Genomic DNA, 14,203 nt, shown 5'->3' with positions numbered 1-14,203 from the left:
GTGTGAGCTGTAGTGAGGGGCACATGGGTAGAGTGTGAGCTGTAGTGAGTGGACATGTGGGTGGAGTGTGAGCTGTAGTGAGGGGCACATGGGTGGAGTGTGAGCTGTAGTGAGGGGCACATGGATGGAGTGTGAGCTGTAGTGAGGGGCACATGGGTGAAGTGTGAGCTGTAGTGAGGGGCACATGTGGGTGGAGTGTGAGATGTAGTGAGCAGACATGTGGGTGGAGTGTGAGCTGTAGTGAGGGGAATGTGGGTGGAGTGTGAGCTGTAGTGAGCAGACATGTGGGTGGAGAAGTGAGCTCTGCAAATGGAGTCCAGGGTGGTGGTGGAATTAGGCCACACTGCATCCTGCAGTTGTGTATTTAAATTCGCCTTGGAATATATTTCCTTTATGAACTTCGTTATAGGCCAGCAAGATGACTCGGCAGGTGAAGGAGCTGGTCACCAAGCTTGCTGGCCAGAGTTCCATCCCTGAGGCCCGCCTGGTGGGAGGACAGACTTGACTCCTCTAAGTGTCCTCTTGTCTACTCACACAGGTAATACAAAAGGGTTTTCTGTTTTCTTCTTTAAAACACAAAGGGGCTGTGTGTGTTTTCTTCTTTAAAGAGTTTTATTTCAGCCCATCAGTGGTGGTGCACACCTTTAATCCCAACATCCGGAAGGCAGATCTCTGTGAGTTCGAGGCCAGCCTGGTCTATAGAGCAAGTTCCAGGACAGTCAAGGTTAAACAGGGAAACCTTGTTTCAAAAACAAAACAAAACAAAAAAAACAGAAACAACAATGAAAACAAAAACAAAACAATTTTATTTCTACAAGTGACCATTTATTTTCTAATGGACTTGGGATGGGAAGGAGCCAGAATTATCACCTTTAGATTTCATCACAGTAGGATTGTTTTAATAGATAGAAATGAAGCCAATCAGTGGAAACTTTGCAAATGCTGGAGTTTGGTAACACCATCGAGTGGATCAGCTCATCATGGGCCTTTTCTTTTTCTTTCCTTTTCCTTCTCTTTCTCTTTCCCGTACTTACCAGCTGTGGGTGAGCTCACCTGCAACCTGTCTGCAGAGCTCTGAGCAGTGCAGTCCCAGCTTGGGAAATGATAACCCCACACATTCTTTGTGTCCATCTGGAGGGGGAAATTTGCACACCTCGATGAACACAAAAGTTATGCTAAGCTTTTTAACCAATGAATCTCCAACTTTGAAAATGAAAAGAATTAGACAATTTACCTGACAAGATATTAGTATACGTTTCCTGACGGTGTCCAGAGTGCTGTTGGCTTCACAGGGATGTGTGAACTCGACACACATTAACCTGAAAAACAAGACCCGAGGGACACATAGTCAAGATTTTGCATTAAATTAGCTAGAGTTCTGAGTTCTGACCCAGAACCTGTCACTCTTATTACCTCCAGAGCCTTAGGCAAGCCCCTCCACCCCACTGCTACTCCCCATTCACCTTTTTCTTCACCCATGAAATGAGGATAATAGTGGTGACCTAACTAATAAGAAGCTGTGTAAATTTAATGTCATGTTCAAAATGTTCAAATTCCTTATAGCTATTTAGTTAGGTTTTTAGCAAACTGGCTTATGCTATTACAGTAATAGAAGTATGTGAGGAAGGTGGGAAGGAAGGTTCTAGAAACAGTTTGCATCTTGGAAAAATCAGGTAACTTTTCTGCCCCTCCACTTTGTCATCCTTAGATGAAATAAAATTCTCTATGTAATGTCATTTAATTTCTTCTTCTTCCTCTGCGTCCTCCTCCTCCTCCTCCTGCTCCTTCTCCTCCTCCTCCTCCTCCTCCTCCTCCTCCTCCTCCTCCTCCTTCAATCTAGTCTCTCTGGTAGAATATAAGTTCCAAGTGCACAGACACATCATCCCTGGCACCCCAGTGCATCACCAATGCCACTGAAGAACTTCTTATTAAATATCCAATAATAGACATTTCCCTGAAGCCTTTTCAGTTCTGATTCTTCTTTGGAAAATGAGTTTGGGGGCAGGGGCAGGGAAATGGCTCAAGTAACATGCTTGCTGTGCAGGCCTGAGTACCTGAGTTCAGACCCCTAGAACCACCACCCCCTGCAAAAAAAGGTACGGTAGCACACACCTGTCATGCCAACTCAGGGGAAGCAGAGACAGGGGCCTCTGGGCTTGGTTGCCAGACAGTATGGCTGAATCAGCTGGCACTGGGTTCAGTGAGAAACCCTGTCTCAAAGAATAAGATGGGGAGAAGACACCTGAAGTCAACCTCCAGCCTTCATACATGCACACCCTATGAGCACAAGTGTGCGTGTGTGTGTGGACACACACACACACACACACGAGCCATTGCAGAGTGCTTGACTAGGTTGTGGCAGGCCTGGATTTGATCCCAAGTTGTGTGTGTGTGTGTGTGTGTGTGTGTGTGTGAGAGAGAGAGAGAGAGAGAGAGAGAGAGAGAGAGAGAGAGGTTGTGGATCTCCAATCGTCCAGGAAAGTACAGAGGCGACTATAACACAATACTGCTACTGTCCAGTTCCGTTGTCTTCCTCTCTGTATTTGCTTCAGATGTCTTTTAAAGAAAAAAAGACCACAAATGTTAAGTCCCCAGTCAATACTTACTAGTTCTCAATTTCTTTCCTCTTTCTCTTTAGTTATTATAACCATTATCCAGCCTTTGGAGTTCATTATTTCTGAGAACATTTTATATTTTCATTATGCTTATGTAAACTATGTGTCCTCAAACTACTAATGCTGTGTTCTTACCGTCCCACAACTTGCTTTCTAATATATAACGTTACACTCAATACACCGTGTTATGTGGTCATTTTAGTACTATCTGCTGTTCTCTGTGTGAATATGAGTTTTATTCATTCTCCTATTACTTCATATTTATGTTCTTTTGAGTTTTAATACATGAGGGCTGGGGATTTTGATCAATGGTAGAGTCTTTGTCTCACCCCCCAGCAGAATCCCCACAACACACACACACACACACACACACACACACAAACAAAAACAAACAAGCAGGCCTTTGTGCACGTGTATATGTATCAGAAAATATTTGTATCCATGCCTCTTTCTGCTGGAGTTTCTTTCATGAACCCACAGGGCTGAAGGAATATATTTTCAATTTCAATAGTCTAGGTCACAGGATCTGATTACTTGCTTTGTATTACTTTAGAAAAGGGTGGTCAGATTATTTGTACTTTTTTTTTTTTTTTTTTTTTTTTGCCTAACAGGAAACAAAGAGTCAATCAAGTCTTAATAAGATTGTCATCTTTATCTTTCTCCTTCTCTATCTCTAGAGAGGTAGAGTCAGTAGGATCCCTTTGGAAGTAAAGACAATTATTATGACATGAGGAGCTTTTAGATGGCCCTAGATCAGAACCACACAAAACCACGGCCATGTCCTGTCATCACATTGCAATATTTACAACACAACACTGTCAGTGTACGATGTTGCGAAAACAGTGCCACATGGTAAACATTTCAGAGGCCTGCGAATCAGTCCCTCAGAGAGTTATGAGTCTTTGTGACTCAATTCACAAAAGAAATGCTTTTAAGACAGAGAAACACTGATTATTTTAGAACAAGGTAATGGGAAGTGATCAGTTCTGACCCATAGCACCAACTAAACTGTCTTCTGCTGTTCTCACACAGGCAGGACGGCTTTCCATTCCCTGGTGTCTCCAAAGCTGCAGCTTGTGCAACCCACTGAGTCTTTTATTCCAGATAATCCACGTGGAAGAAAGGTTGTGCCAAAACTTTCCCAGTCCTGGTCTCTGCAATTAAATGGTTACTGTTTTCTCACACAATAGATAAATTAAAATAAAATAAAGCAGAGAAAAGCCTGTCTACTTAGTGTACTTCTTTGCTCCTACACTGGCTTTCTTATTTGGATAGAGGATGTAGGGCATGGCAGTTGGGTTTCTCTGAGAAGTTTATGCTGGTGAAGAGGCAGGAGCTATTACATTCTGTCTCGCCAGTGATCCACAGATAATGGGTCACCAGGGGATTTAAGAACTGTATCTTTCAGTTCTTGCCAGGGAGGTAGAGCAAGGTGCGCTGACGCGAACCATAATGTGACACACCTTGAAGAATCCTCAGAACCCTTGGGGCGCTCTCAGGTGCCGCCATGCAGATCAGGGACAAAAGGCTGCCAGTCAAGGGCAGCATTCTGCAAATAACTTCAGTAACAGAATTATCCTTTTTTTTATTTCTCTGTTTCAGATTCTTAAGCAATCTTTAGATCTAAAAGTGTTTTGTTTTGTTTTCTCGTGATAACGTTAGAGGCAGATCTATGTATTTGGATCTCAAAAAACGTTTGTTAAGGAAAGGGAATCAAGTTACAAAATAGATGAGTGTGTGTGTGTGTGTGTGTGTGTGTGTGTGTGTGTGTGTGTGTGCACGCACAATCTGCTTATTCATAGCAAAACATGTGTGAAGACATGTTCAACGCTCACAGTGGCTGTCTCTTGGAATGGAATTAAGATGATTCATTTGCAGGACAGAGGTCACAGTAGATTTTTTAAACTTCCTTAATATATTTCTATGCTATGTGAGTTTTTTGTCTTTTGTTTATTTGTTTTTACAATAAATGTGATTACTTTGATCACCTAAAAATCAATGCACTTACTTTTCAGTGTGAATGCATTACTTTTGGTCAACAGTCTTCTGTGGATTCTCTAAACATCAACAGTTCTGTGAAAACAACAGGAACGGTCTGAGGTGTAGGTCACATTTGTTTCTACTGATGTGCCAGAGCTGGTGAGACTTCTTATTTTCTGGGTTTTGTGATGTCAACAATACTTTTCTTAAGTCACACTTATCTATTTCTTAATGAAAAGCATGAACCTTCCAAGCTAGAGTCACTGGGAAGCTCACAGAGTAAATCCTTGTTTTACAGACAAGGCACTGAGCCTCTGGTCAAATGTCTTGTCCATAAACAGTCCCGCAGCTGTATCTCAAAATGCCTCCTGCTCTGAGGCTTTTGTGTATTGTTAATATTTTTTAAAAATCTAAAAAGCAGTTTAAACTAATTATTACTTTGAAACTATCACACATTTGTACTTCAATATATAAAGTATCACTATAGTAAACGAATATTCTCCATATAGGAGTGAAAAAAAAAAGACATTCACTGACAGTATTTCAACCAACAGATTGAAAACAAAATTATGCTTATTGTGATGCCTGCTCCTCCCCCTTTTTACTCTATGTTCTCATTTAATCAAACATTGCACTCTATTTATTCCTTTTTTGCCTCTTTAGTGAGTAGATTAAGAAGACAAAGAATGAGAAATAAGACATCAAAGCCAAGAATGTCTACCAATATGAAAAGAAATGAAAATTTGGGCGGCAATGATAGAAAAGTAGATGAGAGAGACTGTGGAGGAGCAGCAGGAATCAGGGCAGAGGAAAATCTGACAACTTCAAGGCCAGGGAGTCAGTAAAGAGAGGAGGTTGAGATTTGTTTTGTGTTTATTACGGTAAGCACATAGTAAATGGCTGATGGATAAGATAAGGGAACCGTGGTGTCAAAGGCTAACTCAGAAGTTCTCCGGCTCTAACACACATAAGAACTACCTGAAGTGTTTGTTTAAAATAGAGATCTTAGTCGTTATCACCAGAAATTCCAACTCACCCGAGGGGTTGGGGAGGGCTCAGAAAAAAAGGCTCTTGAATGTGACAGTTTGAAGAACACTCTTGAAGAAGCTCTTAGAAGGGAAAAAACACAGACCCAGGATAAAGAAATCTAAAGAATAGGACAAGGAATTCTGAGTGGAAATCAAGGAAGAAAGGAGAGAAAACTAAAAGAAAGTAAACATACAACGAAATGAAGAGAGGGAGTCAGGAGCCACCGGAGGCTGTACGGGGCTGTGAGAAAGACAAGCAATGGCCGCTCAGAGGCAATAAATTAAGACAGAAATACCAATGTATTTAGCATGTTAAGGCTTTATTTTGAATTTTTAAAATACTGTGTATTACATTTTGTCTTTAAAAACATACAAACTCTGGGTGGTGGTGGTACACACCTTTAATCCCAGCACTCAGGAGGCAGAGCCAGGCGGATCTCTGTGAGTTCAAGGCCAGCCTGGTCTACAGAGCGAGATCTAGGACAGGCACCAAAGCTACACAGAGAAACCCTGTCTCAAAAAAACAACCCCCCCCAAAAAAAACAACAACAAAAAAACCCAACAACATACAAACATGATTTTTGAGGAAGAGTTTTGTTAAAAAAGGGAAAGAGAGGTGAGCCTGAGTCCATCACTTAGGAATCTCTGCTACTAACATTTTTGATGTGTTTCAGTCTTTCTGTTTAGTGTTCCAAGGTTGCTGTCATTTTATATTGTTGAAATAAATAGATGTATGCAATATATCCTGCATCTGACATGACATCAGCCTCTCCACCATAATATTATTAACAGAAGCTTTATTTGTTGTTGTTGGTGGTGATGGTGGTGGTGGTGGTGGTGGTGGTGGTGGTGGTGGTGGTGGTGTGTGTGTGTGTGTGATCATCCATGTGGAGGTGAATGTTTACGCCAGAGGTCAAGGTCAGAAACGGTTCCTTAGGCTCTGTCCACCTGGTATTTTGAGACCTGTGTCTGCCTCTGCAGCACTGGGATTGAGTGACTTCCCTCGCATGGGCCTTTTTCAGTGCATGCTGTGGCTTGAACTCAAACTTGCAGGGCAAGCAGTTTCCTGGCTGAGGCATCTCTGCAGCCCTTGGGAACCTTGTTTCTCACACTTGCCTCCTGTTCATGGTAGTCTGCTTTCCTACCCCTGTTTTTCTTCAGGTAGTCCCGGGCTTCGGAGAAGACCTACTGGTGTGATTTTATGTAGTCTTGGCCATCCATGCTATAGTGTTCTTCTTGTTAGTGCTTGGAGGAGGAGCTTCGGAGAAGACCTACTGGTGTGATTTTATGTAGTCTTGGCCATCCATGCTATAGTGTTCTTCTTGTTAGTGCTTGGAGGAGGAGCAGGAAGACAGCTTGCTTTTTCAGACAAAAGAGACCAGGTAGGTCTGCAGGTGGATTGTGGGAGAGACTCCTAGTTCTTACAAAGAAACACACGGAAGAGCTCATCTTTTTCTGTCTCTGGAATGTGTCTGATGAGTGAACAATGGGCTTGGAGGTGCTGCAGCCATCTTGTGGCCGTGAAGGGAGCCCCAGTCTACACAGTAAAGATGGAAGAACAGAAAAGTGGGAAGAACTGGGTCCAAATGACCTTGTCACTTCAGTGAATTACAAATCCCTTGACCTTGTCTTAAGACATCTTATCAAACAAAAGAAGAATCCTCTGTTGTTGAAGCTCCTACTAGTTACATTTTCTGTTTCTTTTATTAAAAATTGTCCTAGCAGATATGGCATAATTTACAAAAATTTTTTGGGGGTGGGCTTTTAAAGGTTATTTATAGTTTTTTTTTAACTATCAATTCTTGTTTTGGGTTGTTTCAATAAAGAAAACTCACATAGCTTAGATAATAAGGTAATTTGTGTGGGGGTGCAGGCAATAAGTAATAAAAAGAAGAAAAGAAACAAGAATGAACTTGAATTATCTCAGGTCATCAGAGCTGAATCATTCTGCGTCTCCACCCCCTCTATTGCTCATCATTGTCATCAGTAGTAGCTATCAATGTCAAGTGACATGTTAGAAGGGAAAAATTGAGAAATACTGTCTCAACATAACACACTGGTGAGTGTGAATACGAGTAATCTTCCCAACGCACAAGTGTTTGCAATGTATTATATGGTTTCGTCAATTTGTTCTCTTCCCTTATTACAATAATATTGAAATGATATGGTAATGAGAAAAGCAGCTCATTCCGTACTTATCTCATATTAAGACTTTCTGTTGTTTCTACATAGTGTGAAACCTGGATGTGTTGACAGTCTTCTGTTTCCCAAGCACCTCCCAGGAGCTGGCTGCCCATCCAGGCTTGAGACAGAGGTGAAATGAGGAAATTCCCGACACTGTTTTTATTTTATCAGCAGAGGTAATTGGGCCGATTTATAACTTTAGACTCTGAATTTGCTGACTTTTAAAGCACGTAGTTGTCTTAGAGTTGGATTTTGTGAAGTTTTCCTCTTATACAATGATATATGGCAAGATAATACTGCTAATTATTGCAGTAATAAAGGCCTTGGGCCGCAATGGCCTGCACGTCAAGCTAAGTGTCCACGAGAGCATCTAACCCTCACTCATAATTCCACACAGGCAACTGGTCACAGTATAATTAGTGTTCAGAAATGTCTTTCAGATCTCACACACAGATGACAAGATGATATTATAGTCACAACTCAATGGTCATTTGTAACTGCTGTTCATTAATTTTTCTGCACTGTGGTTATGATGGGTGATCTTTCCTCTGCCAAGTCTTTTGCCAAGGCAATTGATTCATAAGTTGACTATGATAGGGGGTGTAAGGAAACACAGGCTAATCTAAAACACAAATAATGACTCTTCTCTGAACTAAAAAAAAAAAACAAAAAAAAAACAAAAACAAAAACAAAAAAATAAAACAGCAACTCTATTTCCCAAGACACAAGATCTGCCTTGTCCTTATAATGTCTTAGAAGAATGTCTCACACAAGATTCATTTCCTGCATACTTAAGCATAGAGGAGAAAAACCCGCAGAGTTTGGAGAGGGATCAACTATTCAGAATTTTACCTGGAATCATGAAGACTGTGTGGAGTCACTTGTGTGGAGGTCACAAAGCGTTGTCCTGTCTGAGCCTAGATGGCCACTGGACCTAAGAGCTATTAAATTAAGCTCTATCATACAGATTTCTAAATTAGTTGAGAAGTCAAGAGTCTTTAAATGTGCCACTATGTGCATAAGACAGAAGCAGAAAACGAAAACCAGGTCCGGTGTGGTGGCCCATGCCTGTTATCCCAGCACTCAGGAGGCCGAGGTAGAAGGATCAAAGCCAGTCTGGGCTACAAAGTAAGTTCTTGGCCAGCTTGAGCTGCTGTGGAAGCCCTGGTCTCTACATAAAACAATAGCAAAAATGAAACCAAAGAGCAGGGGCAACTGTCACAAGATTCGGCAACTGAAAAGCACACAACAGACATTTGATAAATCAAGGAATAAGGAAATAAATTGTGTGTGAATTGACCTTGACTTTTGAAATGGTGTGAGGATGGGAAGAGGAACTGCCTTCTGGGCTCTCTCTGTGTTTCCTCCTTCACTTAAGAGCCTTACTTTACCAACTAGAATAAATGGGAGGAAATGATGCGCTGGCTGTATCAATCCACGTATCTATCTGTGGTAGGGACCCCCAGGACAGGCTTGCAGCTTGGTAATGGGCAAGGGTCATTCTTTTATGATTCACCTGACCTCTGTGCAGGGGAACTGTGACACTTGTAGTATGTAGGGGGTGGGGTTGTGAGTCTGACTACATGGAAAAATCCTGAAAGATTGGTGGTGGCGGGGGGGGGGGGGGGGGGGGGGGGGGGGGTTGTCTCTAGGGACAGTCAATGTTAATCCTGCCCTGAAGTATTCAAATCTTCCATGTCAAGGCAGGCAGAATCTTGAGAGAGCAGGGTTAGGAGAGGTCACAGAGTTAATTCTGTACAAACAGAAGAAAATAAACAGCCATTTAATTCCTCTAAACACAAACACACACACACACACACACACACACACACACACACACACACACACACCACTTCACTCCTAGTGAAAGCTCTGAGCTTTCTTCTTTATGGGGATGCATTTGTGTTGTGTTAGAACATAGACAGGTGAGGAGAAAGGTGTGGAGAAATGAGCCCGTGGGAGACCGAGAGGCGACTCTCATCCAGCTCCCTTGAGAGCAGGATAACAGAGGAACCTAAAATGCTTTGAAACCCCCTGGGAAATTATATCAAACAGGCACTGGTGAGAAATTTCAAATTTTATCTTCAAATCCCCACCTATCATTCTGGAAGATCCTAAGGTATCAAACAAACGAAAGACCTGTTGCGGAGGTTAGGCAAGCCATCCTTGCACAAATAATACAGTTTTTAAAAGAAATCTGAGAATGCCTGATTCAGCCTGTTATTCAGTATTAAACTATTTATGAGCGCCTACTGGGCCACTGGGCCACAGGTTCCAGGGATGTTCTCTGAATTGAGTCATTTTCCTTTCATCTGGAACCATCTGCTGTTTACCTCCACCCAGAGCCCTCCACCCGAATCCTGCTGACTCCAGGCTGCCACTGCCCCAGTGTCCTGTGCTCCAGAGCTACTTGGGAAAGAGTGGCATGCTTTAGAAGGCTACCACGTATCTACTGCAAGCTCCCTACAAGGAGTAGCCTACACTTGACATTTTTCCAAGGGCAGACCTTGGCCAGTGACCTCACTCACTTTGCTTTGTGGAGAAATCCTACCCTTCTGACAGAACTGATCTCCACCCTTGGAAAGAAATATTGTGTGCAAACACTACTAAGTGGTTTCTCCTTCCTCCTTTCTCCATCCGTATCTTCCTGTTCTGCAGGAGGATTTTACACTCGTGCCCTGAAGGCAGGATAAAGTCTGTGTTTATAGTGAGAAATCAGTGTTCAAAGTCTAAAGCAGGAGCAGTTGCCCACCATAAACTTCTACAACAGGTCAAGGACTTCCAGAACGCGGAGCTCCTCTCCTATATTTCTTGCCATCAGGGCCTTTCAAGGGCATAATAGTGAACAGCGTGTTATCAACAGTGATTACTACAGTATACTTACCTGAAGGAATAAACTTTACAAACGTAGGGACTGGAGTAAACAAGAGGACTAGGACTCCAAGGCGATTCAATTTTATATATTTGAAAGAAAAAAAAAACCTGGCATGATCCCATCCCAAAATGCCACAGTACAAAAAAAGGAAGTGCTCAAATTTTATTAAGAGAACGAGAAGTCCTGTTTTTAAAACCGAGGAATAAAGAACACCCTTCCCATTGAATCTCCAGGGGTTGTCCCCCCCTCTGGAACCCACAGGGAAAACAGAAGTTGACTAGCGTGCAGACGCATCTCAAGAAGCGTTGAAACAAGAAAAGTTTTATTTTGAAAATACAGTCTTTAAAGATAAATTTGGTTTCTATTTTCCACGTCTGGGTGCATCCAACAAGATACGAAAACGAAACAACACAACGGGACGAAGACCCACGACACTATGTACAGAGCTCTAAAATGAGCCGTGAATATCTACACGGATCTAGTACATGCTGGTTGCGAAAAAGGGGGGAGTGTGTGGCTTTCTAAGAGTTCTCAGTCCTCGGGAAGAACAGTTAACTCTCTGGAGCTGCAGGTGCGGCTGCAGCCAGGGAAGAGCTGGGGTCAATGGGGGTGGGGGTGGGCCCCTCGGGTGGGAGGCGTGGACAGGGCAGATCCGGGGCTTCGCTAGAAGTTCTGCCGCGGGGTGTGAGTCAGGCTGTGCCGCCGCAGATCACAGTTTCGCCTGAACACTTTGCCACACTGCTCGCAGCTGTAGGGCTTGATGTCTGTATGGGTGAGAAGGTGAGTTTTCAGATTACTTCTCTGATTAAAGGTTCTTCCACATGTGGGACATTTGTGTGGAGATTCCTGTTCAGATGTGAAGCAAGGCAAAGGATTAATCCTTCACACCACCACGGGCACCCACCTCAACAGTTTCTGTCTTATCTGTACCAAGCCCTAACACGACAAGCGCGCGACAACAAAAGAGGGGACCTGCAGGGACAGATCTGTGCTCTTCATCCGCCAATCGTGAAGCACACGTACAGGCGCCCGCGGAGGCCCGATTGCACTGATAAGACCACCTCGGTGGCCACGTATTTCATCGCCACGTCAAGGGCAGGAAAGGGGGGGGGGCAATGCTCTCCTAGGGAACTCCATTCTCCCGGGAAATGAAGCTCCTGTTTGCTGGAAAATTAAACTATTCCTCAACGTCCTGAAAGCTACAAATTATGAGGCCCCTGGGAAAGAGAGCATATGGGATTTCACCATGGCTCCATTGTCAAAATTACCTTTATTTCCTCCCAAACACGGAAGTTTTAAACACGGAGCAGATGGGATGAAAAAATACAATACTAACATTAGGATTTATTATAGACTGGTTGGCCTGTTCGTTAAGAAAAATTCTTTGTTATGTAATATTCATTTATATTAAAAAAAAACACAAGTGTCTCTGCCCCCCCTAAAGCTAACCTAAAAAGAGCGTTAAGAAACAGACCCTGGCTTGAACACTTTTTGTAAAGCCATAATGATAAAAATGAAGCAATTTTAAAGAAAATGAACTTACCTGCATATGTAAAGTTTTGTGAACTGCTAGAGTTCTAGACTGACAGAATCCTTTCCCGCACTCCTGACATTTGAAGGGCTTTTCTTTGGAATGGATATACCTGAAAATCAATACAAATTTTCATTGAAATGATCATCCCTTTGGCTTAGGATTTACTTTCCACAATTACTCTAACGAAATTTTGAGAGGGCAAAGGAAACAGAATGTCTATTGTTTATGTTGTTCTTAGATTTTCTGTGAAATTCTGTTTATAGTTAACCCCAGCTAACAGACTCTTGGGAACATTCTCGGCCGTCTGGCTTTATCTACACTTGACCGCCCTCTCTGGCGTATTTCTGGAGCTCCACACGCTGCACAAAGAGCCCTTCCAGGCCTCCAGGCTTTTCCCTGGGATTTAAACTGACCAAATCAAGACGGAGGGCAAGGCTGAGTGGGGTGGAGGCTGATTTTGGGAATCACTTCACCGCTTCGGGGACGGACACGAAAGTCCCACCTCAGAAGTCACAGATAAGATTTCGGCGAAACCTCCACACCCCTACCGTGGGAATTATTTTAGCCCGCTGTCTTTTACTAATCCAGGGTGTGAGGGTGGTGGGAGCTGTTGCTAAATACAGCGACCTCGAGACCCCTCAAAGAATAAGAAAGCCTGTGGGCGACTCTAGGGTACTCGGGGAGGTGGGGAGAGACCAATAGATTGTCCGAAATGGTCCCACAGCCTCCAAACCGGCACCCCCTTCCACCCAGTCCACCCAGTTGGAAGGACTCCGGGGTCTGAGGTTAACTTTTCACTCCTCACTCAGTACCGAGGCCGACCCAGAGGAAATAGAATTACTGACTCCTAGGCCAAAGCCAAGCTACCAGATTTTTTTCCTGCTCGAGGACCGAGTAAGGCCCCTTCTCATCCCAAAGAACACAGCAGCCGCAGGCTTGGGGTGGGGAGGTAAGCGCTGGTGGGTCGCCGAAGCCGGCTTTGGGAGGGATTTGGATTTTAGTGACACTTAGGATGTCTGCCGGGACAGTTCACGGGCAAATGCACCTTCCCGTAGTTCCCAGCCTCACCTGTGATCCCGCAGGTGATCTTGCCTCCGAAATGCCTTGTGGCAGATGTCACACGTGTACGGCCTCTCGTCCGTGTGGGTTCTCTCGTGAATGAGCAAATTGTAGGATTTGGTAAAGTGTCTGCCGCAAAACTTGCAGATAAACTCCTTTTTCGTTTTGGAGGGCAATCTCCCTCGGGAGGGCTTTCTGTCCGGAGTCAGTTTACTGAGGCCCGAGAGGGGGCTGCCCAGCCCGGGGCTCAGCTTGCTCAGGTCTCCCATTTTAGGGGGATCTTCCTGCGTGGCGGCCACCGCCAAGTTGGCAAAGTCAAAACGAGGCCGGTCCTTGTGCAGCGCTGGAAGGACGTGGGCGATGGCCCCCTGCTTGGGGTGGAACAGGTGCGTGGTGAAGGGCAGCGCGGGGAAGGGGAAGCGAGCGTCCACGAGGCCCTGCGCCGCAGCCATCTCCGTGATGGTGGAGCGCGTGATCTCGTGCACGTTGGGGTACCCCAGCGTCCAGTGGTTCATGTGCATCGTCTGCACCGCGCTGAGCCCGTACAGGCCCTGAAGGTGGTCCACGGCGGCGGGGAAGGTGTTCACGGCCTGCAGGAAGGAGTAGTTGGTGAGCTGCAGCGATGGGTGGAGCGGGATGGGCGCTGGCAGGGCCTTGCTCCCCATCTTCCTGGCGGCTCCGGGGGGCTGCGGGAAGCCGCCCCCTTCTTCCAGGTCTCAGAGGCCGGCGGGCGCGAGAGAAAGAAAAAAACAGCAGCACGCAGAGGAGGCCCTAAAAACGTCCAGGGGAGAGAGGGAGACACCGTGATTATTATTCAGTCCCGCGAGTCCTTGGGCTACCCCGCCGGTTACATCGCCTAAGTTCCCGTCTCCAGGACACCAGGGCCAGGGCAGCAAGTGGCCCTCTGGCGAGCGGTGGCAGGAAGATC

General features: G+C 44.5%; 1 protein-coding gene across 2 annotated transcripts; it reads right to left on the bottom strand.

Annotated features, from left to right (window-relative positions):
• Positions 1-11,345: 11,345 nt before the first annotated feature.
• On the bottom strand, positions 11,346-14,002 carry Osr2 (odd-skipped related transciption factor 2). 2 transcript variants are annotated; one of them, XM_052747399.1, is made up of 3 exons: positions 13,285-14,002; positions 12,226-12,325; positions 11,346-11,528 (listed from the first exon to the last, which is right to left on the bottom strand). In XM_052747399.1, exons 1-3 carry the CDS (start codon positions 13,938-13,940, stop codon positions 11,346-11,348), a joined length of 939 nt encoding a protein of 312 aa, XP_052603359.1. In that variant the 5' UTR covers positions 13,941-14,002. The 2 variants fall into 2 exon arrangements, with proteins under 2 accessions (XP_052603359.1, XP_052603358.1); XM_052747398.1 differs by having other exon boundaries at positions 11,372-11,446; positions 13,285-13,940.
• Positions 14,003-14,203: the final 201 nt, after the last annotated feature.

The sequence above is a fragment of the Peromyscus californicus genome, unplaced genomic scaffold, assembly GCF_007827085.1.
Source record: "Peromyscus californicus insignis strain IS unplaced genomic scaffold, ASM782708v3 Scaffold_20__1_contigs__length_68692818, whole genome shotgun sequence".
Classification (NCBI taxonomy): Eukaryota; Metazoa; Chordata; class Mammalia; order Rodentia; family Cricetidae; genus Peromyscus; species Peromyscus californicus.
Note: the sequence above shows the minus strand (reverse complement) of the source record. Positions and strands in the feature narration are given on the sequence as shown.

Bases quoted from the DNA above. Each gene is read 5' to 3' on its own strand.
- Osr2 (XM_052747399.1), bottom strand. From the start codon at position 13,940: ATGGGGAGCAAGGCCCTGCCAGCGCCCATCCCGCTCCACCCATCGCTG. The intron at 12,326-13,284 runs GTGAGGCTGGGA...ATTGATTTTCAG, and splicing joins GATCACCTGCGGGATCACAG to GTATATCCATTCCAAAGAAA. The intron at 11,529-12,225 runs GTAAGTTCATTT...ACATCTGAACAG, and splicing joins ACAAAACTTTACATATGCAG to GAATCTCCACACAAATGTCC.